General features: G+C 32.9%; 1 protein-coding gene across 12 annotated transcripts; it reads right to left on the bottom strand.

Annotated features, from left to right (window-relative positions):
• Nucleotides 1–125: 125 nt before the first annotated feature.
• On the bottom strand, nt 126–26,765 carry LOC8264508 (rhodanese-like domain-containing protein 8, chloroplastic). 12 transcript variants are annotated; one of them, XM_048371181.1, is made up of 13 exons: nt 26,371–26,765; nt 24,766–24,819; nt 23,459–23,608; nt 21,938–22,100; nt 20,279–20,370; nt 18,370–18,473; nt 17,005–17,280; nt 16,722–16,897; nt 16,402–16,554; nt 15,824–15,871; nt 14,961–15,039; nt 2,380–2,441; nt 126–479 (listed from the first exon to the last, which is right to left on the bottom strand). In XM_048371181.1, exons 1-8 carry the CDS (start codon nt 26,707–26,709, stop codon nt 16,744–16,746), a joined length of 1,332 nt encoding a protein of 443 aa, XP_048227138.1. In that variant the 5' UTR covers nt 26,710–26,765; the 3' UTR covers nt 126–479; nt 2,380–2,441; nt 14,961–15,039; nt 15,824–15,871; nt 16,402–16,554; nt 16,722–16,743. The 12 variants fall into 12 exon arrangements, with proteins under 12 accessions (XP_048227138.1, XP_048227136.1, XP_048227132.1 ...); XM_048371180.1 differs by lacking the exons at nt 126–479; nt 2,380–2,441 and adding exons at nt 12,390–13,029; nt 13,502–13,692; XM_048371179.1 differs by lacking the exon at nt 2,380–2,441.
• Nucleotides 26,766–27,820: the final 1,055 nt, after the last annotated feature.

The raw sequence follows: 27,820 nt of genomic DNA, 5'->3' as shown, positions 1-27,820 counted from the left end.
CTCCTATGGATTCCAGCCTTTAAATCTAATGGACTAGTTTTTATGATAAGGCCTAGTTAAATAATCTTAAATCTAATTGTGGCCCAATTAGTTTAATTAAAACATGGCAAAATCCACTAAGTATATATGAATTATAAATTTAATTCCAATATGTCATCTTATTGACCTAAAAGAGTGCAGTTTTAATGTTGGGTCTAATTTTAACCTACAGTCTGTGTGGCCCTTTTTTAATTGAGCAATCATGTTACAATTATTTGAACATATATTAAACAAAAATAAAGTGCAGAAAGTAAATCTAGCTATTACAACTCATCCTACAATTAAAAAAAGAAGAAAAACACCTAAAATTTTAAATACAATATACAAACATATCAACAATACATTGAATATTCAGGAATTTAGGGCTGAATATTGGACAGTCAATTGGCTCTAGGGCTTTGGTTGGCAGTTTTGCGGCTTTTCACTCGATTCTCGTCGCCCTGGAGCCAATTCCACGTGCATAAAAGGTTAAAAAACGATTAGAACACAAGAAAAATGAAGCAAAGGATATAAAAAATATTAAATTAAATAGAAATCCTAAGAAAATCATGTAAACCCTAAAAACAAGACTAACAGTAAGGAAAATACGACAGATTTCAAGTTTTAATCATGGAATCCTAAAAACTAATTTAATTACAAGGAAAAACGTAAAAATAGAAAACACAAATCTAACATGCAACCCTAATCATTTGACTAAACATATCTGAAACCTAAAAGCAAACATATTAAAAGATTCGAAACCCTACATGTTATTATTATCAAGTTCAATTCCCAACATGTTCATATTATCATGTTCAATACCCAGCAAATTATAAACATGTTAATTCAGGAAAAACATTAATCTAATCATGTAAGTCTATGGATCGTATAAAATAACAAAAAAATTTCAATCGTAATCATGTTTCTAAAACATAAAATAAAAGAAGCAACTTTGTAAAGATGGAGATGCTAATGGTGTGGAATTTAGAGAACCCTCAGGTTGTCACCGTTAAATGTTGATCTTCAAGTCTTTAAAGATGAAGAGATGGTGGAATCAAATATTGGTTAAGAATTCAGTGCTACTTGGGTTTGAGAAATCTTCTATTGTTCCAAATAAGTTTCCAAATCTCTAGTTCTTACTTAGTGACTTTTCTTTTAACTGAAGCTCTAATAGTTGTTGTGTATCACTCTAGTAATGAATGATTTTAGCCAACCCTACACCTAGGCCATATTATTCTATTTATAACAGTAGGGCTAGGAACCTGAGAGGAACAAATAAATATGCAATTATTTTTAAAATATTAATCGATTATCTTTCCTCTTATTATATTAAAATAAAATAAAATCTCTTTAATCAAATAATTATCATTAAATCTTGTCTATTAAGATTTTCAAGGAGGTAAATTTTTTATATAAATAAATTTGATTCAGGATTCTTTTGGAAAATAACTTTTGTTTTTTCCAAAGGAGTATGTAGGCAATTTGTTTTGCTAGTTCCATTTTCTCAATTTTATTTGGTTCATCTCTAAAAAAACTCATTTCTTATAAATTTTTGAAGCTAAACGGTTGATATTGTGCTAAGTGCTTTTACACATACGGTTTCGGGTTTCAGCCGAATCGTACGCGGAGGGCAATCGTTTACACAAAATATTTTTGGCCTAAGCCCAACAATCTTAATTTGTTTACCCATGTGCATAATACCTTATGCAGTCCAATTACTACACTGACTCAACTATTTGAAGTGGTGTAATCTAATAATTATTTTACTGACTTAGACACTTGAGGTAGTGTACTAATTATTTTGCTGACTCAAATATCCAATGTGGTGCAGTGAAAAGCCATTATGCATGGATGTTGTTGAGTCCACATTATTTACTGCATTGACTTAATTAGCTAAGACAATGCAGTCTAATAATTATTTTACTGACTTAGACAGTTGAGGCGGTGCAGTAATTATTTTACTAACTCAAATATCCAAGGTGGTGCAATGAAGAGCCATTATGCAGGGATTATTTATTTCACCGATTCATTTATTTATGTAGCAATTATTTCACTAAATTAGATAGTTGAAGCAGTGCAGTAATCTTTCAAATACCTAAAGCGGTGTAATGGAGAACCTTGATGCAGAGACTTTATTGAATCATCACATGTAAAATATGGAGAATGAGGAGTCAATTGGTTTGAGAAGTTGAAGGTAATGGAGAGATATTTCAGGAGAAAAAATAGGAAAAAATTGTCACGTAGCAGAGAGTTGGAGAATTCCACTGCACCACCTTCTAGATAACTTTACGTTCAACTTTTGAGAAAGTGGGAGATTTGATGGCACCATTTCTCTAAAGATAGCTTCACATGCTTAATTACCTCAACAAGTTGCTCCATTAAGAATATGGGTTTAAGCAGTTATCAGAGACGTGATCACCAAGCTGAAAAAGTTTATAAATTGAGGAGCTCACTTTAGAATCAGGACCAACAATCATTTCAACAAAAATCATATCAACAAATCAGCAATACTTAGCAATATTTTCTTTGTAGTATCATAGCTTTTTACTTATTCAAGTTTTCTTTCAGGTCCTTAATTCCGTTAGCTTAGATTTATTTTAGTATTCATGGAAACTATTTTCTCAGTTCAATTTCTTCAGCTTTCAATTTTTTTAATCTTATTTCCTCAGCTTTTAGTTGTAGTCCTGTATCTTAAAACAGCCATTTCACTTATATTTAACAAAGCTTTTAGAAGTAGAATAAGAACCCATAAAACTTTTAGTCCCTTAAGTCCTTTCGTATAATCGTTTTGATAGAAGTTAGATTGGTGCAATCATTTATTTTTCATTAAACACATTAATTTTGAGATAATTCGTCTCTTTCACACTTAAGATACTAGGGCACATGAAGGACCAAATATTGTGCAAACATCTATTTTATTTTTCTTTCCAAACATTCCAACTTTCAAACTCAGTGTACAAAGTTACTAGCTTTTTTCTAGCAATATTTACAATCAAGTACAATGCAATTCTTTTTCAGTTAAACTTCCAACTTATAGTTTTACCCTTACTATATTTAATTACTTCTAAACACCAACCAAGCTTAGCTAATATTTACAAGCTTAGTTAGGATTAGGACTAGCAAATCATGTTGTGCCATGTCATGTTGTGTCGAGATACATGTATAATATAAAATGTCCAACTCAAACATGCTTTATGATAAGAGCATAATAGTCAATATATTTATTCCCTTTATATTTAGTTTCAATGATTATTCAAAGTTTAAAGGAGCTGATTAGGTTGTTTTATGTATGTAGGAGTGATTTAAAGGAGTTTGTACTTAGTTGGAAGAAAATGGTGAATTTTAATGGCATAAGTGAGTCAGATGACTCTGATGAAGACTACTCAGAACATGGACCCACCAATAAGCGTATTTGGTGAAGAGCGGATAAGCACAAAGCAGATGCTCACTAGAAGATGCTACATATTATTGTCTTAAAGTAGATATTTTGGCTTTTTATGTCACATGTTTTTGGCTTCTTATGTCACATGTTTTGTCTTTATGAAAGGAATATATTCCTTTTACGCATGCATTAAGCATAGTACTCTTGCCGGTGGCGAAATTGTGGTTGTAAGTTTATCTTGACATCTCCCTTCCTCCTATATAAAGGAAGGATCGTCTCTCTTGTAATTGAGTTGTGTAAGAAATAAACACTTATATTTCTCTTATCTTTCATGGCTTTCTAATTTCTCTCATTCTTCTTCTGCTTATAATCCAAAAGGGCTAACTCCACCACTCGGCTATTCGAGTTTCAGAGAAGCAGGAAGACCCCCATGGCGAGGTGCCTCTTTGGTCTTAGCTTAAAGAAACTCTCTTGCCTTGAGTAAGGATACGCCAAATTCCTGATAAACAGCTTCTCCGCCTGAAAGAATGGTTCTCCCATTCATAGTTTCAGATCAGATGGGTGGGAAGTCTATGTCTCTAAGATCAATGGACACTTTATCTGGGATTGTGATCCTTCAAAGTGTGATCCCGGATGTGCTTGTCAAGAAGATCTTGATGATCTTGAAACCAGACCCAAAAGAATCCTCATGCTGTAAACTCAAGGAGAATATCCTTACTCAAGGCAAGAGAGTTTCTTTAAGCTAAGACCAAAGAGGCACCTCGCCATGGGGTCTTCCCCGCTTCTCCCAAACTCGAATGGTGGTGGAGTTAGCCCTTTGGATTATAACAAATAGATCGTGTAATTCATTGCCATAGGATAGAGAGAAATTAGAAAGCCATGAAAGATAAGAGAAATATAAGTGTTTATTTCTTACACAACTTGAATTACAAGAGAGACGATCCTTCCTTTATATAGGAGGAAGGGAGATGTCAAGATAAACTTACAAACTACAATTTCGCAAGAGTACTATGCTTAATGCATGCGAAAAGGAATATATTCCTTTCATAAAGACAAAACATGTGACATAAGAAGCCAAAAACATGTGACATAAAAAGCCAAAATATCTACTTTAAGACAATAATATGTAGCATCTTCTTAGCGAGCATCTGCTGAGTGCTTATCCGCCTTCACCAACACGCCATGGGTCCATGTTCAGTAGTCTTCATCGAGTCATCCGACTCACTTATGCCATAATTATGATGAATGCGCCGTGATGGGCCGGTGTGTCGGATGAATGGCATCGAGGAGATTTCGAGATATCTCTTGAGACAATAATTGAGAATCCGATGGAGGAGGTTCTTCCGTCATGCGACCATGGTTCTAGGAAAGTCGGGTTTAACTCCATTGATGGTGTGGCTTCATTTGGATGATTGGATGAAGTTGAAGGTGTTGAAGAAGTAGGAGAAATCAGTCGTCTTTGATCCGAGGGTCTCCTATGCATGCCGACATTCTGGAAATGCCTCATTAGTTGAATGATTGAGTTCATTCCCTTATGAAGTAGAGCATGTTTGATAGTGAAAGGCATTTCTTCAAAGCCGGCCATGGAAGGTTTTCCAGGGAGTGATGGTTGTTGAGACAGTGTCTTCTTTATTGTGTTGTTGGTGAAGAAAGAGGATGGTGTGGTAGGTTAAAGCCTTTGCATGATCCTCATATTGAGGAGGCCCCGCTTGATGAACTAATCTTCCGAGACGATGTTGCCATGCATAATGATTTTCAAATAATGTAAAAACGCGGGATGTGACTTATTTTCTTCCCTATGCAAAACCATAAGGTCCGTAGTAGTGGAAGCTCATGGGAAGATGATATAGACATGAAAGATACCAAAGGTACCGGAATTGCTCGGATGTTGAGGGAAATGTCTCTTATGGTAGGAAAAGTCTCCATGGAAATGAAGCGGAGAAGTCTTCTGGACGAGGAACCACATCTTTATAAAAGGCTAAGATGCGTCTGAAACCCAAAGTTCGAATTCGTGAATGACAGGTTGGTCGGTTGATCAGGTGTGTGGTTCGATGGCTAAACTGAGCCATAAAGATAAAGAAAGAAGGACTACAATTTAAAGAGTAAATCATTACTTCCTAAACAAAATAAAGCATATAAGAAATTTCCTAAATAACAAAAATAGACGGTTCCCCCCTCCTGTTGACTAGTCAATAAGTTTAAGTTGAAACCGTAATTACTTAAGGAGGTCACACGCATAAGCTTGCTCCTTAACTCCTCCTTGGCCCAACTTGCTTCCATAGTGCCCTATTAGCTTGATTTGAATAATTAAGGCCCAATTGGATTTAATCAAGTCGCTTAGTATTAGATCGAGCTAATAACTTTTGGACTTGATTTTAAAGTTGACTCCTCATGGCTTATAGTGTTTTGAATCCAAATATTCTTGATAAGCCCAACAAGTACTTTCTTAATCTTCTTGGCCTTTGATCTTATTAGTCCTTCTTGGATGCTTAAAAGGTCTTGGCCTCTTAAAGTATATGGATTCTTGGCCTTGGTCATATTATCCCCCCTTTTTCAAGATCATTCGTCCTCGAATCAAAACTTTCATCAAAATCAAAAGGAGAGAAACCAACACTATTAGAGGTAGCACTAACACCATACTCACCAGGAAAATCTTTGTAGGCATTATCATTGACGCACTCAAGGACTTGAAATGGTCCATCTCCTCTTGGCAAAAGTTTGGATTGTCTCCTAGTTGGAAAATGTTCATTGCGCATGTGAATCCAAACCCATTCACTAGGCTTAAACACGACTTTCACTCGCCCCTTATTGGCTTGTTTTCCATCTAAATTTACTTGTTCACTCAAAGGTAAATGAATTAAATCTAGAGAACTCAATGGAATAAAACCAGAAACAATCTCAAAATGATAGAAATTAGTAGAAGAATGCACACTACGATTATATGCAAATTCAATGTGCAGCAAGCAATCCTCCCAAGATTTCAAAAGTTCGCTTAACCATAGTCTTAAGTAATTGAGACAGTTCTATTAACTACTTTGGTTTGACCAACAGTTTGAGGGTGACAATTAATAAAAAAATAAAAGTTTAGTACCAAACTTTTTCCATCAAGTTTTCCAGAAGTAGCTCAAAATCTTAGCATCCCTATCACTAACAATAGATTTTGGCATAACATGTAAGTGCACAATCTCTTTAAAGAACAAACATGCAATATATTGTGCATCATCGATTTTACTACAAGCAGTAAAATGTGACATCTTAGAAAACCTATCAATAATAACATAAATAGAGTCATGCCCACGCTTAGTCCTAGGTAATCCAAGCACAAAGTCCATAAAAATACCAATCCAAGGAGAACTAGGCACGAGTAAAGGCATATATAAACCATGTGGTTTGGTCTTAGACTTGGCTTGCTTACACATAATACACCTATCACAAATTCTAGCAACATCCTTTTTCATGTTAGGCTAATAAAAGTGATCATGTAAAACACTCAAAAGTATTAGCAATGCTAAAATGACCCATCAAACCACACTCATAGGTTTTACGCACAAGCAACTCACGCATAGAACATGTACACACGATTTATTCTCTTTAAACAAGTAGCCTTCATGCCTATAGAACTTATCAAAAGCAACTTTCTCACATGTTTGATACATTTTGCTAAAGTCATTATCATCTTCATATAAGCCTTAAATGTATTCAAATTCTAATAACTTGGCATATAGAGCAGCAAATAATGCGTACCTTCTTGAAAGTGCATCAACCACAACATTATCCTTACCTTCTTTGTATTTAATTACATAAGGAAAAGACTCTATGAACTCGCTCCACTTTGCATGGTGCTGATTGAGCTTGTTTTGCCCTTTCAAGTGCTTCAAGGACTCATGATCTGTATAAATCACAAATTCTTTCGACTAAAGGTAGTATTAACACATCTCTAAAGCCCTGATCAACACATATAGCTCTTTTTCATAGGTAGGGTACTTCAATACAGCTCCATTTAGCTTCTCACTAACGTAGGCTATTGGTTGCCCTTTTTGCATCAACACAGAACCAATTCCTAAACCTAAAGCATCGCATTCTATTTCAAAAGCATTAGAAAAATTAGGAAGAGCAAGTAAAAGAGCAGAAATCAAATTTTCCTTTAACATATTAAATGCTTGTTCTTGCACCTCCCCCTATTTAAAACCCAGACTTTTCTTGATAACTTCAGTCAAGTGTGCGGCAAAGGCACTAAAGTCCTTCACGAATCTTCTATAGAAGCTAGCCAATCTATGAAAACTTTGCATATCACCAACACTTGTAGGTGTCAGCCACTCCTTCATTGTCTTGCCCTTTTCTTCATCCACCTCAATTCCTTTTACACTAACAATAAAACCTAAGAAAACAAGTTTATTTGTGCAAAAATCATAATTTTTGAAGTTAGCATACAAATAGTCCCTGTGCAAAACATCCAAAACCATGCACACATGTTCCAAATGGTCATTTAAAAACTTACTATAAATAAGAATTCGGGACGTGGAAAAATTGGTCTTAATCTGTCTAAATGTCTATTTGGGACAGGAGAGAAGACTGCCGCAACAAAAGAGGACTCTTCATACGCTGTTTGAGATGCTGAAAACTCCATGGTCATGACATGTCTTGTAAATTCCATGGAGAAAGATATTAGCTCCAACTATAGGTGTTATTCCATAGCTAAAGAACTTTGGGATAATATTAATAAGATGTAATCTGATATGGGAAATCAGTCTCAAATAAATGTATGAATTACAATTAAACTTGGTGAACTTCATCAAAGAGAGGACAATGTTACTAAGTACTTCAATTATTTAAAGCGGTTATGACAAGATCTAGATCTGTTCAATGATTATGAATGGAAATCACCACAAAATTACAACCACAACACAAAATGGTGTAAAACCATCAGATATATAAATTCCTTGCAGAAGTAAAGGTTGAGTTTGATAAAGTCAGGGGTAGAATTATTGGTTGACAGCCTTACCCCCCTATTGGTGAGGTCTTTGCTGAGGTTAGAAGGGAAGAAAGTCGTAAGAATGTTATGCTTCGAAAAAAGGAAACTAGCACATTTATTGAGAACTCAGCCTTGATGACATCTAATGCAAGTGCTAAAAAAGCACTTACTGAAAATTCTCAACCATAATCTAATTACTGTAAAAAACCACATCATACTTAAGAAACCTATTGAAAGATTCACGAGAAACCATCAAATTGGAAGAGTTGAAAGATTGGTGACACATCTAATCGTACACTTCCTATGGCAAATGAAGTTGAGACAATCATCTCCTAAAGTTGCTAAAGTCTAATTCCTCTTTTAGTACTCTATGTGGTTCTTTGGCTAAAACATGTAACAATCTTAATGCTTTATCTTGTAGTCTAAATTCTGCTCCTTGGATCATTAATTCAGGAGCCTATGATTATATGACTTTTTTATCTTGGATCTTCTATAGCCAGCTTGCTAGTTAAGTGATCAAATTGACGTTTGTACAATCCTTTTGTAAGTATATCTACAATATGCTCAATGGTTGCTAAGTAGGGCATTCATATAATCCTTTTTCAATTTTCTCCTAGAAAAAATGTTTGTTAACCACCATGTTTCGTTCAATGATAGAGAACAAGATTGCGAGCAATGCAATGGCAGCGTTGTTCTCACAATACAACTTCATTGGTAGATTACAAGAAATTTTTAAGTCTTTTAGCAGCCTTTTAATCCACAAAACTTCACAAATTCCATGAGCAACTACTCGAACTCAACTTTAGCATTATTTCTAGCAACCAAGTTTTGTGTTTGGCATCACCATGTAACCAAGTTCCTTCCAAGGAAAGTACAATAACTTGATCTAGATTTCCGGTCAGTTGCACTCTCTGCTCAGTCTACATCAGTATAAACTTTAACTAAAAAATGTTTATGTTTTCTCAACAATAGACCTTTACCAGGTGAACCCTTGAGATATCTTAGGATCCTATATACTGCTTCAAAATGCTCGTCCTACTGAATGCATGAATTGACACACGCAACTTACAACAAATGTTATATCGGGACGTATATGAGATAGGTAAATTAGTCTTCCAACAAGCCTTTAGAATTTTCCTATATTGATCACATCTGCAGGTTTAGACACATTAGAAATAAATGCTCTATGATTGTTGGAAAGTCTATGGTAGGATAAATATTTGGTAATGGGATGTTGGGTGCAGATTTAAGTTCCTTTCTTAATGGCTATAGGAATATCAAGATCTAATAGAGGTAAATGAGAAATGATATTAGGATCAAAATTACTTGAATCATTTGAAGAATCATTATGAGATTCTAATTGGTTTTCAGCCATCATGATAGACAGGTCTTTGCCTTTTTGTTAAATCTTTTTTCGGAATAAACCATGAACTCAAGTTCAGAATTTACTTTTCCTTTTTGTAGTATTTCTCCCCATATTTGTGATCTATCTAACAGGGGCACATTTTGACTAGAATTACCCTTACTTTCAAAGTTTTGAATATTGAGTTCCTGAGTTTGTTTTTCAACAACAAAAGTATCAAAGATAATAGGATTTGATAATAAGCAAGAAATCTCCCAAAAGTTTTCTTCTTTATTTTTCTCTCCCTAAAGATAATTTTTATTAAAAAAGGTTGATTTGTAAGAAAAGTGATGTCTATACTGACAAAGATCTTTTTCTGTGTAGGGATTATCATACTTGCATCCTTTTTTATTTAGGGCATAGCATATGAAAACACACTTTTCTGCTCTAGGATCAAGTTTCGATTGAAACTAGTTTGGTATATGAACAAAAACAGTGCAGCCATTCAGGAAATGTTCTTTTGAAATTATCTAAAGGTGTGACATATTTCAGAATACGGGTAGGAATTCTATTAATCAAATAAGATGTTAAAACAACATCTCCCCATAAGTATTTTGGGACATGCATAGAAAACATTATCGCACGAGCCACTTTAAAGATATGTTTACTTTTTTCTTTCTACAATCTCATTTTGTTGAGGGTGTTATCACCAAATTTTCAAGTTAAAATTTCAATACGCCCGATGATAAGACATTTTAGTTGATGGAATGCTCTTGAATAAGTAATGCGTGTCAAACTCATGGAAACTGTCTTAAGGATCACCCTTAAAACCTTGAGACCCAAAAAACCACACTTTTGCAAAGCTGTCAGACTAAGCTCGCACGGGCTCAGGCCTAAGCTTACGCCTGCTCAGGCTAAGCTCGCACGTGCTCAGTGCTGAGCTAGCGCAAGTTGAGACCAAACCTATATAAAACCCATCCACCTTCACATTTTTTTACACACATTCTACATATCCAAATCCCACATACTCTCTCTCTCTAATCCCCTCTCCTTTCTTTAACATCTCTCCACACACATCATACACACTAAAACCTCTCTCTCTCTACACATAAAAACACCTCTCTCTATACTCCTCCAAACAAACACCTCAACTCTATTCATCCTCAAAAAAGATCCTATAAAGTATTTTGAAAGGTTTTACACTCATTTTTTTATTTAAAAACATCATTTTGATTTTACATTCAAATCCATCACTTGAGGGCCAAATTTAATTTTATCTGATATTCAGTATATATTAGTTTTTTTCTAAATTTTGCTATCCACTTTTATTTTTAGGGGTGCAAAACCTATTTGCTCTCCTCTTTGTGAATTGAACACGTGCGGATTCAATCCAGACCCTTCGATATAAATCATTATTATAAAATGTAATCGTTTTGGCACTCTTAGTCTTCTGGAAGCTTAAACCCTGCGCGGGTTCGACCTTAATAGCCTTATGCATTGTTATTTTTTGTTTTATAATTGCATACTTTATTTATTATTTGTCGCTCTTTATCCAATTGTTTCAAGGCCCTAAAGATTGGTTTGTAATAATTTGTAAAGGTCTGTTGTTGAAAAAACATAGACATTTTTAGTTGAAGTTTATACTGATGTAGACTGGGCAGAGAGTGCAATTGACCAGAAATCTACATCAAGTTATTGTACTTTTCTTGGAAGAAACTTGATTACATGGTGATATCAAACACAAAACGCGATTGCTTTGAGTAATGCTGAAGTTGAATTCGAAGTAGTTGCTCATGGAATTTATAAAATTTTGTAGATTAAAAGGCTGCTAAAAGACTTAAAAGTTCCATGCAATCTACCAATGAAGTTGTATTGTGACAACAAGGCTTCCATTGCATTGCTCACAATCTTGTTCTCCATCATCGAACGAAATATGGTGGTTAACAAGCATTTTATCTAGGAGAAAATCGAAAAAAGATTATATAAATACCCTACCTACCAACCACTGAGCATATTATAGATATACTTACAAAAGGGTTGCACAAACGTCAAATTGATCACTTAACTAGCAAGCTGGCTATAGAAGAAATCTTTAAACCAGTTTGAGGGCGAGTATTGGAAATGGTATCTCAAATAGAAATCCAGTTCTATTTTTAGGCTGGAAATCCATCTAACTCTTGAGGATTTGCTAGCTGTAAATTAGGATAGATTATGGAATTAGTCAATATGTAAAGAATAGGAAAATAGCTCTAATTATGCCTTAGTTTGTATATTTAATTTATTTCCTTTACTGGCCCTTAAATACCTATTTTTATAAGTGTTGTATATCAGTAATATTCAAAAGTGAGAAAACATAATCTTTCAATATCCTCTCTAGTTATCTAGAACAACTGAACGTACTTGGCTCTGTTATTGTCAACCTAGTTGACAAGATTGGCTTGGCTGTGGCCGCCCAAAAGAGCCTTAGAAGTAAAAGTTATGATATGTCACCTAGGCAGGAAAGGCATGTCATTAAAGAACTAAGGGTAAACCTTCTGAGACTGCAAGATCCCATCCCACCCCCACCCCTCGAAAGGTACTTATCACTATATAGGAGGGAAGAAGGGAATGGTCATGAAAAAGCAACTCTGGCAGGCCTATGTTCCCTAACAGGCTAGTGGTATGCTACGTACATGTTTTCATAAATATGTCAGAGACACTGGATATACTCTAGATTTAATTATGTAATGTCAATTGATACAGGCAAACTATAAAGCTAAACATGATGTTTTTATAGGTGAATATTCTACCTCAATGGGGTTAGGACCCTAGTTAAATAATATATGGCATGCTCATGTCCCGTGGCATTACTTTGTGCTAAAAGACATCCTATAGGTTCATTTGCTGTTGAGTATACAATTTGAAAGGACATCCTTCCTTACTGGAGGCTCAGTCATATTCCTTTATTTTGTTTGATGATGTTCCTCCCAAACTCCTCTAATTCCTTCAGCTTTAAAAGGCTAGAGAACTCTTTAGTCTTTCCTGTCAAGTTGGAGATAATGCTCCTCAAGTAATTTACCTGGCCTTGGAATCTCTTGATTCTTTCTTATTTTGTGAAGCTTTAGCCTCCATCATTGCCTTCGCTTCTTTTTGTCAGTTTCCACATCTCTGTAATGTATCAAAACCCCTAAAAGGTTCGCCGCATTTACTTCAAAGGCACATTAATAGGTTTAAGTCTCAATTTGTGCTCTCATCGTTTGAAAGATTTTTCTCTAAGTGCTCAATGTGATCCACTATCATATCATGAAAATCTCGCCCCACTTTGTTAAGTAACACCTGCAATTTCAAACCGAAGGACATAACTCTCCACTTAAAAGTGTAAATAGCTCATGGACACCTAAAGACAGTTTTGGGTACATCATGTATATCAATCACATGCATCAAATACGGTAATTTATTCCTTGCAGCTGCATCAATCAACATATCTACAATAGGAATAACTTGTGCATCCTTTGGCGTAGCTGTGTTTAAGTCCTTGAAATCAATGCATCCACGTAGTTTGCCATTCGTTTTCATAATAGGAACCACATTAGATAAGCATTAAATATATGTGGTACGCCTAATAAAGCTTGCCTTATTAGCTTTTCAATAGCTTATTTTACCTTCAACTATCTTTTTTGACATCCTCCTAAAAGGTTGATAGGCCAAAATCTAGCTTTTTTGGGAGGCCATACTCGACCAAACTCCTAATTAATCCTGACATTTCATCGTAATTCCAAACAAAGCAATATTTGAATTTTGTCAATACCTCCACATTTTCTCTTCTAAAACCTTTGGCAAGTGCTGATATAAGTCGTCTTGTCTCATAAGAGCTAAGGTTCAATTCTTCCATTGGGTAATGAACTTGTGGACTTGCGTCATCAAACTTTAAAGGTGTGCTTGGTCCAAATTACGCAATTGGATCTTCTCCGCTTCATCTGACTCTTGTTCATAGATCACCTCGCATCCAAATACAATTTTTACTTGAAATCCTAGCTAAGCAACTAAATTACCTGTATTTGATTGGTGTTTGAATAAAATAAATTTGCTAAACATAAGAAGTAAAAGCTGAAAATTTAATTGAGAAAAAATTGCATCAAATTTAATTATAAATATTGCTGAAGAAAAATATAATAAACATAAGGACAAAGTTACTGGATTGAGAGATTTCTCTCTGATGTTTGTTAAGGTGTTGGATTGAATATTTGTTTGTCCCTTCTTTCGAATTCGAATCCTTAATATATAAAATATTGTCAAATCTTTGTTAAATACAAACTTGCTTCAATTAGCTTGCATAAAACATGCACTTTTGATCATGAAGTCAGAAGAATCATATTTTGAGAAAACAGGATAACATGTAATCAGGTCATGAAATTATCAGTACCTCAAAACTTTAAGAGTGCATGGCAACAGCAAGTCTTTTAGGTTGAAGTGACAAGCAAAGACAAAGGGAAAAACAGAGGAAAAGCCACGAAACAACGACATTGAAGCTCAAGCATCTCCTCATACCAAACCTATTTATATAAAAAAGCATGATGCAAGCATTATTGCTTACATGAAAGCTTAAAGCAAAGCTCATTTAGAATGCAACTTCTAAGCTGTGAGCATAGGTGGTTCCAATAGAGCTCCTAAATATCTCTATACAACCTGAAATCCTTCTTAAGTAGATATCTAGAATGCAATGTTCAGAAATAAATTTTGAAATGGACATCTTTTATCGTGTTAGTTGTATTTAACTGTCTTCTAATTCTGAAATAATAGAGTATAATCTTAATCAATGCAAAACAATATCTCACCCTCTGAGTTGGAAGCTAGAAAAAGAAGTAATCAATATCAGAACATTCTGATCATTTGACTAATTGGCTAATAAAAATAAAAAAAATAAAAACAAGAATTTAGTTGTTCGAGTCTAGTAATTAATTGAAGTGATTAATGACTTAAATTTCCATTTCTTTTAATATTGACTTTTTTTTACCATGATTAAAATTGATGGACACTTAGAATAGGAAGCAAATATCATGCTGAAAAATGTCTCTAGAGCTGCAACACAAATGCAATTCCGAGAAACATAGACTGCAAGTACAGAAAGGCATATTTCTGCAACAGAACCGCGATGTTATATAATATGACAAAAACTTGCACTGCATTTAGGTAGAAGCAACCAATAAAATAAAGAAGCTAGAATGAGTAAGATACAAGGACAGACACCAGGTTTAGAACTTCATTACCTCCTCCATACGTAGGGTAAATACATCCTCAGCATTATGCAGTTGATATTGATGTGTTTGAATCAAATGAAGTGAAAGACTGCAAAATGATGTAACCATTATGGTCAAATTGCAGCAAATGTTCTAATTCGACATCCAAAATTAAAGTGAGAAGAAACACGTCGTGTATAAAGAAGACAAACCATTTGTAGAAATACATCTTTAAAGTTCACTTGTTTCTTCTTAATATACATACTTATATACATACAATTGAAGATAGGGGCGTTAGTATTGCAACCATTTATATGCAGTAGTCTTCCAAATCATAACCAAAATACAATCTGCATCCAGTATGCATTCTAACGGAAAGATATTAAAAATAACACAGTTATTACTTCTTCCATTGTGTGCAGCAAAACAATTCCAAGGTTATGTCCGATGTTTAACTGGAGGGAAAAGCCCAATTCACATAAACTAAAGGAAAAATCACCTACAACCTAGGGAGAAGAAAAGAATTCCAGAAGAATATGTAGCATAGACATTTTCCAATAATAGAAGACAATAAATAAAATCACTGAAAGACTTCACTACAACAGATATACTGCTAGAAAGCAACATTTGATCAATACCTTACTGCAGTTCATTTCTTGAAGAACTCCTACTAATGTTGAAGAAAAAAAAATAGAACTTTTCTATCTACTTAATTATGGCTGATCCCCAAAATCATATTTTTCAACAGTTTTATTCCAACACCTGACTACTTTAAAATTGAAGACTCTAGATAGTCTTAGAACAATGGACCATACTGGCTTTGCCCATCTTTTGAACCAAAAAATCTCATAACAAGCCCTGGCAAAGTAAATCAAGATTCAACTTGGGATTACCTGTCACACTGCGACCTTGAAGATTCCAGATTATAAACAATCTGCATTCTGTGCATACAAGAAAACATCACAGGTGGAAAACATCAGTTTCGGTATACAGACAGACACAGAAAGAGGAAGAGAGCGAAGGGGCAAGAATATCCAGAATCAGCATGTAAGCTCTTAAACAAAATAACTCAAAGATAATGAGAGTCCAACCTACAAAGAGGATTGAAGAGCAAATCTAAGTGTACCTAGTTTAAAGATGATTATGGTTTTGCTAAACAGAAATAAATAAAAGACTAATTTTTATTGCCAAAAAATGTGACCGAATACAGAAAAGAAAACATTAGAGAATGAAAGAATAAGTGAGCGAGGTTGAGGCTGTAGGAAGAATAGGGTGAGGATGAGACAGGGAGAAGATAGATCTGAGATTTTATGGGTAAATGTGAAAATCAGAGAAGGTTAAATGGTTTAGTAAGTTGTAGCAGATATAGCAATTTGTATTTTCAATGGAAAGAACTGATTCCTCTCAATTCACTGAAAAAGAAACTCACATCTACCCACTAAATTTTCAAGGACAGGAGCAAGCACCTAACCTGTCATCATTTTTCGCACCCAAGTCTAGGCTAGTGGACATTGCACTTCCTTTCATATACTGATTGTAATAATAATGAAATGGAGGAGCTGTAAAGTAGAATTTTCACAGGTCTTCATGGTTCTATAGGACCTCTCAAGTAAATCACCCCAAACTACACCATGTGCGCAATATATAAGAAACTTTTTGCTGGTTAATTTAATGCCAGAAACAAAATTGGAAGAGTTCATAAAAAATTGTCACTTGGAGTGAATATTTTAGCTACAACACATGCTCATGAGAGGACAAAAAAAAAATGGAAGATTTCAGGAGGATGGACACCTAGTAACTTCCAATCTTGATATCAAACAGTCAAGTTGACTTGCATTTCCATTTCTCGGTAAGTGTGCCATTTCTTGTATCTTTGATTCCCTGGCAGAACAGGTCTAAGCCGAGGAGCAGTTGTGCATTTCATACAGCAACATCCTCTTAAATCCTTCGTACAGTCCATACAGCATCTGAAATTGAAGGTTTAAATCGCAATTGAGAAAAGACTACATTTAATACCTAGCTTCAAATATTATTAGACATGTAATAACTGTAGAACAAATGAAAGGGAACTTACAGAAAAAGTAAATTGCAATCAAGATTAGCACAGTTTCGATGCCTCAACTCACTGACATGTGACCCACAAATATAACAGTTAGCATATAGATTCTTCTTGGGTCCTTGGTAAGTTTTGTACGCGGCTGCTGTGGCATCAGAATTATAGGCCGAAGGTGGAAGAGAGAGACGGTCATCAAACACAAACAAATTTCCAACCCACTCTATGGGGCCTTCTTTACTGAGATAATGAGAAATGCCACCCATCAAAGTGTACAAATTCTGAAAGCCCTGTTCTCTGCCATATGAAATTAAGAACCTTAAAAATAAAAATAAAAAGAAAAGAAACAAATTTAATCCCTTTCAAAGTCAAAAAGACCATGAAAATGGTAGAAGTTTCATAGAAGAAACTATCATATACTCGTATAAACTGTATTTCTAAACATGCTGTTACAGCTCTTGTACTCTTGCAGACCATATAGATTCTTTTCTCTTTACAATATTACTACTGACTATTATAACTACTAAATTTAGAGTGACTTTCTATTAATAACTAATATTGCAAGAAAATGATTTATTTATCATGGGACATGTATAAGTTAATCATTCTTTTTCATGAAGTAATAATTCCACTCGTTCTGCCATTATCATGATATCAATTATTGCATGTTAATCCACTTCAATTTGATGCCATATGAATGGATATAGAAATCATTTAAAGGGCTCATCAAATACATTGTTATGGTCATTGGGATATAAAAATTTATTAGAAACCGAAAGCACTTTACAAAGAAAGTTTTCTTTCGGAGAGGGAAAAGAATAGCGAAAATACAAAGTAGAAAAGGGTGAAAAAGAGTTGCTACTAACCAGGAGGAGTAAAAGATGTACACACTTTAAAACACAACTATAAATCAGATCTTTTTGATCCCCAGAATGCTAGTGCAACCCTTAAAGAATGTACCAGAAATAGAAGAACAGTGTTGCTGAAAAAGAACCAGAAGAAATCACGTACTATACAGGTTGTATAGTAGACAAAGTCATTACAATGTAAGTGGAATGATTAGATAATTGGTTTGGTAAAAGAGAGTGAAACCTATTAGAAAAAGGTGTCTATCTTTAGCTCTTCCAACTGATTTTAAATGCCAACTACTTCCTCTTAAGCATTTTTCATATTCTCATTTAATCTTATCCTTGACACTTAGAAACTGAATTGGATTATGATAGTTTTTGGTTAATTTCATATGTGATTGTGGGACTTGTCACTGAATCTCAGAAAAGACTTGATTTTCAATATCATTAAGAAATCGTCAATTTACTTGTGTTTCAATAAGGTCACCATAGCCTGAAAAAAAATCAACAGGAGTAAATAAAAATTAAAAGAAAAAACCTGAGAATAGTAGAATACACATCACAACGGATGCCTCCTGTGCAATACATAAATATCTGTGTTGTGTTTTTATCGGCATTTGCTAAAGGATCCGAAGCAATGGCCTGAATTAAAAGAAAATACGAAAATGGATTAAAGAATGTTCATAACCACAGGGGAATTTCTCTAATCTTACAAGGAATTAAGGTTAAATTAGAATATTATATGTTTCAACAAATCCAACAAATTAGGTAAGATAGCATAAATCTATAACTTTCTTTTATAGGGTAAAAGATTTTAAAAGAAAAGGTAAAAAGGTAACATTCCAACCACATGCAAGAGTAAACCTCAGAAATGTCAGTTCTCCATGCAAGATATTAACAATCTGCAAAATTGTACATATACCTGTACATTATAAGCGAATAGTGACATTCAATCTCCTGTTGATGTAGGAAAGAAAAATAATCAAAGGTGAATCACATCTAAGCCCTTGAAGTTTGCGTAAAATTAGAAGTTGGACAACATTTTTTGAAACTTAGATTGCTCCAACCATTCAGTTTAACTATGCAAATGAATTTTAAATAGACAATGTATGATGATTTAGCATTATCACCTTTGATTTTTGTGACAATATCATAGGCTAAATGTTTAGCCCGTAATTTTCTTCGACAAAATTCCAAAAAAGGAGTTAAGGAAAACATAAACTTTATCAATCTTCAGATCTTCTCTCAACCTCTAATTTGTAAACCAACATTTTTGACTTTCTCATGCTTCTATTCAAATTGGTTTTGTATTTTATTCTTCTCAATAATCTGAGTTCTTTCAGTATAATATGACTGTTATTATGTAATTCTGTGATAAAATTTATCTTATTATCTAGTTTATTGGCAACAATGTGCTCAACTTTTATCTGTTCAAAAAAAAATAATCCCTGATTCTCTACCAAATATTCAGGTGCCTTATTACATAAAAGCCTCTTTGGAAGAGGTAGTGAAGGAAGGGGCACTTGGATTTACCAGATTACCTTGTTAACGCAGTTACACAAACAGCAAGTCGTTTACAGAAGGATTCTTCTTTTACATCTCAATTAGTTATTTACTAGTATATCCAATGCAATGCCATTGATTGATAATTATTGAAAATACTTAAGATAACTTAAACTTTTCTTTTAAAATTCTTATAAAAAGGATTGTTCAGACAAAGCCTCAAATAAAGTGTGGGCAGAATTTTCTCCCAAAGATAAAAGAATAAAGAAACCATACTTAATTTGTTCAATACTTTGATTATATCATAAGCCAATCCCAGTCAGAAACGAACTCATTTCCAGCTCAATAATTCAAAAACATGAGATTTTGTCAGCCAAACACAGCTCAAATACATGTCCTCTATAGAACTCGGCCACATTGACATGGATACAAGCATGTGAGGCAATCACCATCAGTTTTTAGCATCAAAGAATTCCAAGACAAATTTTTTGATAAAATTTAGGAACAAAAGAATTTTAATGCTATGACAAAAAAAAAGGTAGCAAGACATGCTCTTCGCATAGCTGTTGCTACGTCTTGCACCCTCTGCATTCATTTAAAGATAATGAGAGAGAGATGACCAAAAACAATACCCTAGGATCAAGAGGAAAACCATTATTTTTCTCATATTATCATTAGGGGAATCAGATAGAATAGTTCTATCTACATCAAAAAAAAATTTAAGCACAAGAAATAGTTACATAATAACTAACCATCTATAATTAAAAACAAAGCATCTACAATTAGAGTCAACTACTTTTACGCATAAGAGCAAACATTATAAAAAACAATTGCCTAGACATTTTCTATGTTGATAAACACAATCAGGGTGGAAATCAGTTGGCCATCGATGCATTCAATTTTCTGCTGTCATAACTGACCATACATGAATATTCTGGTCATACCTCTGCATCGGATACTCCACATGAAGTGCTCCTGAAGCATTCTGTATCAGGTCGCTGGGCCCCAATGAAATTACCAATATCCCATTCATACCCTGGTAAAAGGAATAACAAGAGCTGCATTTCAATCATTAAATTATGGGTATTGAGTTCTTCCGCATCTGAAATAAGTAAGATATATATTGTGGAAGATATATATTGTAGCGCATTTTATTTCAAATGGGGCAATAACATGCACCGCGACATTTTAGCTTAAGATTCAAACATGATAGCAGTATACAACAAATATCTAACTGAGAACCAAGTGGAAGTCAGTGCAAGTGAGCAAGGTGAATGTTTGAGAGATTGTACAGAATTTAAATGTATATAGGAGCTTTCTATTCTATTGTTAATCGTTATTTTATTCCTACTTTGATTTGACTTGGTGCTTTATCCATAGAATGAGCTTTTGGTCAATTCATCTACAGTGGTAATTGACAAAGTAGATGTTACCTTGTCCAAAAACAAGCATCATTTTTACAGTCTCCCGAAAAGCAAATGTACTCCAGAACCTTATATATTACAAAGTGACAGGCAATTAACAAGGTTCTGTAACAGTGACATACTCGTGATTTGTACCAGAGACAGAGAGATAGTGACAAGCAGCAAAATCCCAGCCGATGACAGTGTCAGAAATGACACTTAACCCATTCCTATTTATGCCTTGCCTTCATTGGCGCAATCTTCTCAAGAAATCTCCCAAAGAGAATCATTCACATCAAAAGACCAATCATTAAGTAAATAATGAAAATGTCACCATAGCCAATTTGTTTCAGTTTCATCACTAAACTTCTATAACATCTATAATTTAGTAATAATGTTGGAATGGCAATTACCTGAAAGTAGTCTAACAGAATCAACCGGAATTTGTTTCTAATACTCGAGTAAATACAAGAGGCTAATGAATATAACGCTTTGGTCATTGTAACATTAAAGTGATGACAGATGCAGAAGAAAGAGTAACCAGAGCGAGAGAAAGAGAGAGTTGCCACTAAAGCAGAGATGTCACTAGTGGATATTTTGGGAAGGTTAGACAGTGTTCTCATGATACTAGTGTAATAGGTTTTCCGGAGAATGAAGCTGGAAGAAAGGGCAAGTATGGGATTTTGTTATAAACTTAGTTAGATCAGACATTCTCAAGTCATGTGTCACTAACCAAGGAGGCAGTAGTTATTTTTTGTCTTCCCTTTAGTAGTTTATGTTCAGATTCTGTTGAAAGATCTCGTAAATAATTGTGATTATGTACCATATTTGTTATACTCTATATTTAGAGGTTTATGAGCTGTATTAGTAATCTTAGGAATCAATATTTATTTTCTTCTATATTAGGGTAGTTAGTTGAATAGTATATTTCTCCTTAATTAGGGAGATTAGCTGCCTTTTTTGTTTCTAGTTAAGCTCTTTAAATAGCTGTACATCAATATAGAAAAATTAATTCAGCCTTCTTATATTTTTGTTCACTGTTTTCAGTTTCGTTATTGTGTGGGAAAGTTTCTAAATTAGTGAGGTAGTTACTGAGAAAGTTAGTTTATGAATCAAGTTGCATTACTTATTGATCATGTTGAATGAAGAACTTAAGGCGAATTTCAAGCAAGAACAATTTCCAAGAGAAAGAATATGTACCATTTCTCACATCCAATAGAACATACTTTGAACCAAGAGCTGAATTTGACATCCCTTCAACTTCATGTACCATTTCCAATCTTTTTCTCCACTCAGAAGGAGCTAGAGGTGTTGCTCGCATTGAAGGGTCCAACAAGGGGAGATGTGAAATTCCTCCTTCCAACTGATAAGAAAGAATTGTAACCAGTTGAATTTGTACACTAACATACATATATGAAATATAAACTTACACAACATATGAAGATATAAAATATGTAATTCTTAGTTCGATACTACTGAATAGAAGTACAATTGAGAAAAAAGAAAATAATTCTGATAAAAAATTATACATAAAAAGGTAGTTTCACAAAAGTTAGTTGAAAAGCAATGCAATTAATTCTTAATCCTTCTCTCTCAACCGATTTTCTTCTGAAATTTCTCAACGCATTCTAACTTTGCATAAACAAATTTAGGGTTTTAACTTTTAAATAATTATACATACATCATAGTTAAGCATTGCGTAAGAAATCTTAGAGAAGTTTTAAATATAAGGTGGGATTCTTTTAACCATGATTCACAATTCAGTTATCATTATGAATAAAAATCATTTCTTAGATCCCCTCATTGCCAAGATATCAAAAGATAAATAAATAGAAGAGAACTTGAGGAAAGAGAATTCAGTGAGATCTTTAATTCAATAGTTTATATACAGTTATCTCAAAAAAAGGGTTGTCACTAAACCAGTACAAAGCATAGGGTTCAGTTTGTAATAAGCCCCAATTTCAGAGTGTTGGAAATAGTTATATTAAAAAAGGGTTGAAGCATTAAGCAAGATGACAAATAATAAGACAAATAGAAAACATGACTGTAAGGTAACTAAACAAAGACCAAATAGGAAAACGATAACGCATAATAAAATAGTTTTACCTTCTAAAATAAAAAAGGTAATAAAGGAGTCTCACCTCTTCATTAAATGTACGTATTAGGAAGAAATCAGAAAAACGTTCCAACAGAACAACTTAGTGGCATTATATCCCAGAACAAAAGTCAAAAAGGCTCCAAAATGTCAGAACTTGAAACAACTTTGTTTTAAAATTACTGTGATAAGCTGGCCTGTCATTATTCTGTACAAATTTGATCACATGATAACAAGTTACAACTTTTGGGATTTTTTCAGAATTAATACCAAAGAACTTGCAAAAGAAATTATACAGAGCTATGTTTTCATTAATCACATGAATAATTCATCAACCAAAAAGGTGATGTATAGGAACCAAAACATATTACTCTCAGACCTCAAAGAGTAATTTCATTATTTTTTTATGGTTTATTCAAAAGAAAAATATTACACACATACATCTATTTGTTTATAAAAGATATTTAAAAAAAAAAAAAAGAAATACGTTGAGAAGGAAATAACTAAGGAGAATGGGAAATGTAGGGTGGCAAAAGAAAACAATTATCCATCAAGATAAACAGTTTGCATAGAATGGGAAAATTTTCAGACAAAAATGTTCTGCAAGATGTAAAACATGTTCTTACCTGTACTAGAGAGGGCTTATATCGCAGCTTTAATTTTGGGAAGGCATGTCCATTGAATGCTGGAGATATCTGAACCAGTATATCAGAAAATCTGTAATCCTCTCTTAGCCATTCAACATATGCAAGAGCATGCTTTGATGGTCCACTGTACTGCAAAACAATGCAAATCATCAATGAAAAATGTTACGATGGAGAATTTGCACCTTTTTAACCAGTTTCATCATACTCAAACGTTCGTGCAACGTGAAATTCCATTTTATGTGCTTCTCCTTTACAAAGGAGAAGCTTCAGTTATAGACAAGTGGCCATCAATACCTCCATTGTTACTAGCAGAAATTCCATTATGAAAGGGTAGTTTTAATACGGCTGCCAGATTCTTTAATAGCTTCACAGGATTAAAGATTTCATAAGTTCATTAAAATCAGATTTCCTGAGTCGATACTGCTATGGACAAGAAAGGACCATCATTAGTTGTAATGTCAAGCACAACAGGAAGGCCTAATCAGTTGTAGTTCTATCCAGCTAGTCATTAAAGAAGAAAACAATATGCTTACTGCTAATAGAAAAAAAGAAAAACAAAAACAAAAAGAAGAGATAGATCATATTTTTATCTCTCTCTCCCTAGCCTTTCTCTCTCCTTCCATCCCTTCATCACTTTCACCTAATTTTCTCTCTCCTTTACCCCTTTCCCTTTAGCAATAAAAATATTTTTTTCACATTCAATTTGGCCAGTTGTATAAAATTGCAACCAACTTTTCTAATTAAGACAAAATTGCCAATTTCTAAAGAAAGGGGAAAATTCTCAAATCCATGCAAAGGTTTGCTCAACCCTGAAAGGAAAAGGACTCACTCGAATCCGTGCATTTTCAAAACTGAATTAAATGTCCTCGACCTTTTCATATCTCGTCTCTACAATTAGTCCTCCCATTTAAAGAAAGCATAGAATTTAGCCCCCTATGGCTTTACATTGAAGAACATTTTAGTCCTAGAGTTTTTCCAATGAATTAGGATTTCAGTCCCTAAGAAGTTGAAAAGGATTCATTAAATTGTTGTATCATTTAATTTGAAAATCTAAGGAGTTATTATCGTTGAAAGTGAGAGACTGTATTGCATATTATTCCATATTCCTTTCTAGAATTCATGGAGTGGAAAGTTGATTTTGTCAAATGTCAGGGGGATTTTGTGTTTATTGTCCAAAAGTCGACTATTCAAATTACTTTCGATAAAGGAGTCAAGTGTGAATTTTGTCAAATGCCAGCTGACTATTGCAATTTACCCGAAATAAAACTCAGGAAAAATAAAAATACCTGTGCATTAATCCCTTGTTCATTCAGATATATTCTGCCATGTATGTTAAGATCCTGATGTGTAAATAAGCAGAAAACACAAAATCCAAGTCAAAAGATGAGCACCAGCCCATAATTTAAGCAGAAAAAAATTAGAGGCTTTTTCTTTCTATATTACAAGCCTCGTGGTCTAATACAAAATCAGAATCTAAAAATGAACAGTAAAACAATTGATTTTTTACTATAGATTTTGGATCTAAACATGAAGAAACCAATAAGCAGTAAAAAATATATCAGAATTCAATTGCAGTAGTGTTTAGCCTGCTCATTTTGTAAGATTGTTAGAAGTTTCGTATTTGTGCATGCAAATAGTATTATAGAAGTTGTACACAGTGAAGGAGTAATAAATAGACTAGCTTGAACTCAAGCTTATACGAGTCGAGTTCGAGCCTAATCAAGTTTAAGTAATAAATTTAATTTATATAATATTAAAACTATTTAATTATTATATTATAATATTTGCATTAATTAAGTAATTTTATAATTGTCAATATGCACAAGATTATCAACATTTATATAAAATTATAGTATTAGTGGGACTAAATTCATTCCAAACTCGTTTAAAATTTAACTTCACTGTTCGTACCCATCCCAAATCCGGTAGGTCCTACCTGCATACTGTTAAAACCTACCCAAACCCGATTATGTAAATATATTTTATAGGTATTAACCGGGTAATGGGCATCACTCGCAAAAGCCTATTTATATGAATAAATTTAGGTAAGAAAACATATGTCTACTTAATAAACTTGTTTAATGTATAAAAATTAATAAAATAAAAATAAATAAATTAATAAGACAATCTATTACAATTAATAAAACAATCTATTACAATTAATAAAAATTCCAATTAGATAAAAAAAATTATAAGATCTAAAGCAAAAATATTAAAATTAAAAATACAAGTAAAATCTTAATATTAAATGGGTACTCGCTACCTGTGAATATAAAACCCGAACTCGTCATGAGTATCAAAATAATTTAAACTCAAGCCTGCTCAAATCAAATTATATACTTTCCAAACCTGTTCTATTATTCTCATAGTGAGCTTGCAAGTTCAAGTCCTACTCTCCATCCACTTTTTCTTAAGCCTAAGCGCAAGCTCAGCTCGTCAAGCTGCTCAAGTAGCTCAAGTAGCGAGTAGCTCGCGAATTGGCTCGACTCGATTACACCCCCTAATTTTATACCCTAGAAAGCCTTGTAGAACAATTTCAGTTAAAATTTCATCGAAAATATCTGATATTCATGGAGGTAATATTGCAATAATCCATTGGTTCTTTAATGCTAAAATTCATCAAATTTTACTTTGATAATGTGAAATTCCAATAAACTTAAACAACATTAGACAGATTACGGAACCAATTTAAAATTCAAAAATGTTTAATGACATTAATGGATACCACATCTATATTTAGGAACTACGAGTGAAAATTACATGAACGGATTACAAACTCATTAACAGATAGCATTACTGATTAACACGCAAAATCAAAAGAGACTTAGCTACTTCTGCATTCACATTTTGCCACAGTTCATTGTACTTAAAATAGAGAAGAAAAAGAAAACCTGCAAAAAAGATAGGTGGTTGGAAACTTCGGCATTGGGGTCTTTGATAAAGACAAAGTGATAAAAATTGACAACAATGAAATCATCAGAAGGCTGTGCCTGTGCATTTGCCACACATAAATTTGAAAAAATGGGGGAATTTGCATTCCTGCCTGTCGTCTTATAATTTGGTTGGAATATGGGGTTTGGGTGCGTAATTGAAGTTAAGCCGTAGATTTTGGATTGGAAATGAGAGCTGTTGTTGTTGTAGGGAAGGGGTAAACAGAATCTATTGCGGGTAATTGAAGTAGAGAGGATAATAGGGCCGGAGAAAAGGGCACAGCAGACCCTCATCATCATCCTATCTTACAACCGATAATCCCCGCGTTCCACTCCACTTTCTTCCCCTATTTAATTTCCAAGCTTATATATTTCAAACTTTTATATATATATAATATAATACATATATATATTATATATATATATATATATATATATATATATATAATAAAAACCTAATTACTAATTAAATAATTAACTTTACACCTTTTAACAATTTTATTTAATTATTTTAAAATTTTAAAATAAATATATATATTTTTAATTTCTTTTAAAAGATATTTTATCATAATAAAAAACTGACGTGACAAATTAATTATATTTATTAATATAAAAATTAGTAAATTAATAAAAAATCTATTATATTTAAATATAAAATATGTGAAAAGACGAACATACACGACATCTTCAATACTCATATTACTAAATCTAGAATTAACTATTTTTATTAATATATAATTATTATTCTTTTAAATACAATTAATTTTTTATATTATTTTTATTGTAAAATTTTAGAATTATTATCGAAAAATATTTTGAAAGTAAATTAAAAATGAGTATTCAATTTAATATTTTAAAAAATTAAATAAAATTATTAAAAATATAAAGTTCATAATTTAATTTATAATTAGGCCTATAATGTAACCTTTTATTAATAGATTAAGAGTCAAAAAAGAATAAGAAAATAGTACCTATTAATAATTAATATATCTAATAAATTAAAAATTATTACAATTAAAATTATTAATTTATTAAACTCACAAATAATAAAATTATAAAATCAATTTAAAATTAATAAATTACTCATAAAATAAAACATAATTATTATAAAAATTACATTTAAGTACTTAGTTCTCAATCCAACAAATGTAGTATAATATCATATTCTAAATAATTTTATATAACTGGAATTTCTTTTAATAGAATATATATATGTATATTCTCATTATTCTTTTTCAGTAGCATTGTAAAAGAAATTATATTTAATAACTTTTTAAATCTTTTTCTCTATTTATAAATTTTTAAGATATCAAATTCACTATTGATAATAAGTTTTAAAATAATAAAACAACTATTATCTTTAATTAAAATTCATTAAAAAATTTATTTTATTTATAATGAATTTATACAT

This window comes from Ricinus communis, chromosome 2 (genome assembly GCF_019578655.1).
Source record: "Ricinus communis isolate WT05 ecotype wild-type chromosome 2, ASM1957865v1, whole genome shotgun sequence".
NCBI lineage: Eukaryota > Viridiplantae > Streptophyta > Magnoliopsida > Malpighiales > Euphorbiaceae > Ricinus > Ricinus communis.
The sequence above is the reverse complement of the archived record's forward strand: the minus strand, read 5'-3'. Positions and strand labels throughout refer to the sequence as shown.

Excerpts from the sequence above, each read along its gene's own strand:
- LOC8264508 (XM_048371181.1), bottom strand. The coding sequence starts at position 26,709 with ATGATGATGAGGGTCTGCTGTGCCCTTTTCTCCGGCCCTATTATCCTC. Across the intron at positions 23,609-24,765 it reads AACAAGGGATTAATGCACAG|TACAGTGGACCATCAAAGCA; the intron begins GTATTTTTATTT and ends ATTGTTTTGCAG. Across the intron at positions 17,281-18,369 it reads GTGTATTCTACTATTCTCAG|AGAACAGGGCTTTCAGAATT; the intron begins GTTTTTTCTTTT and ends TTCATATGGCAG.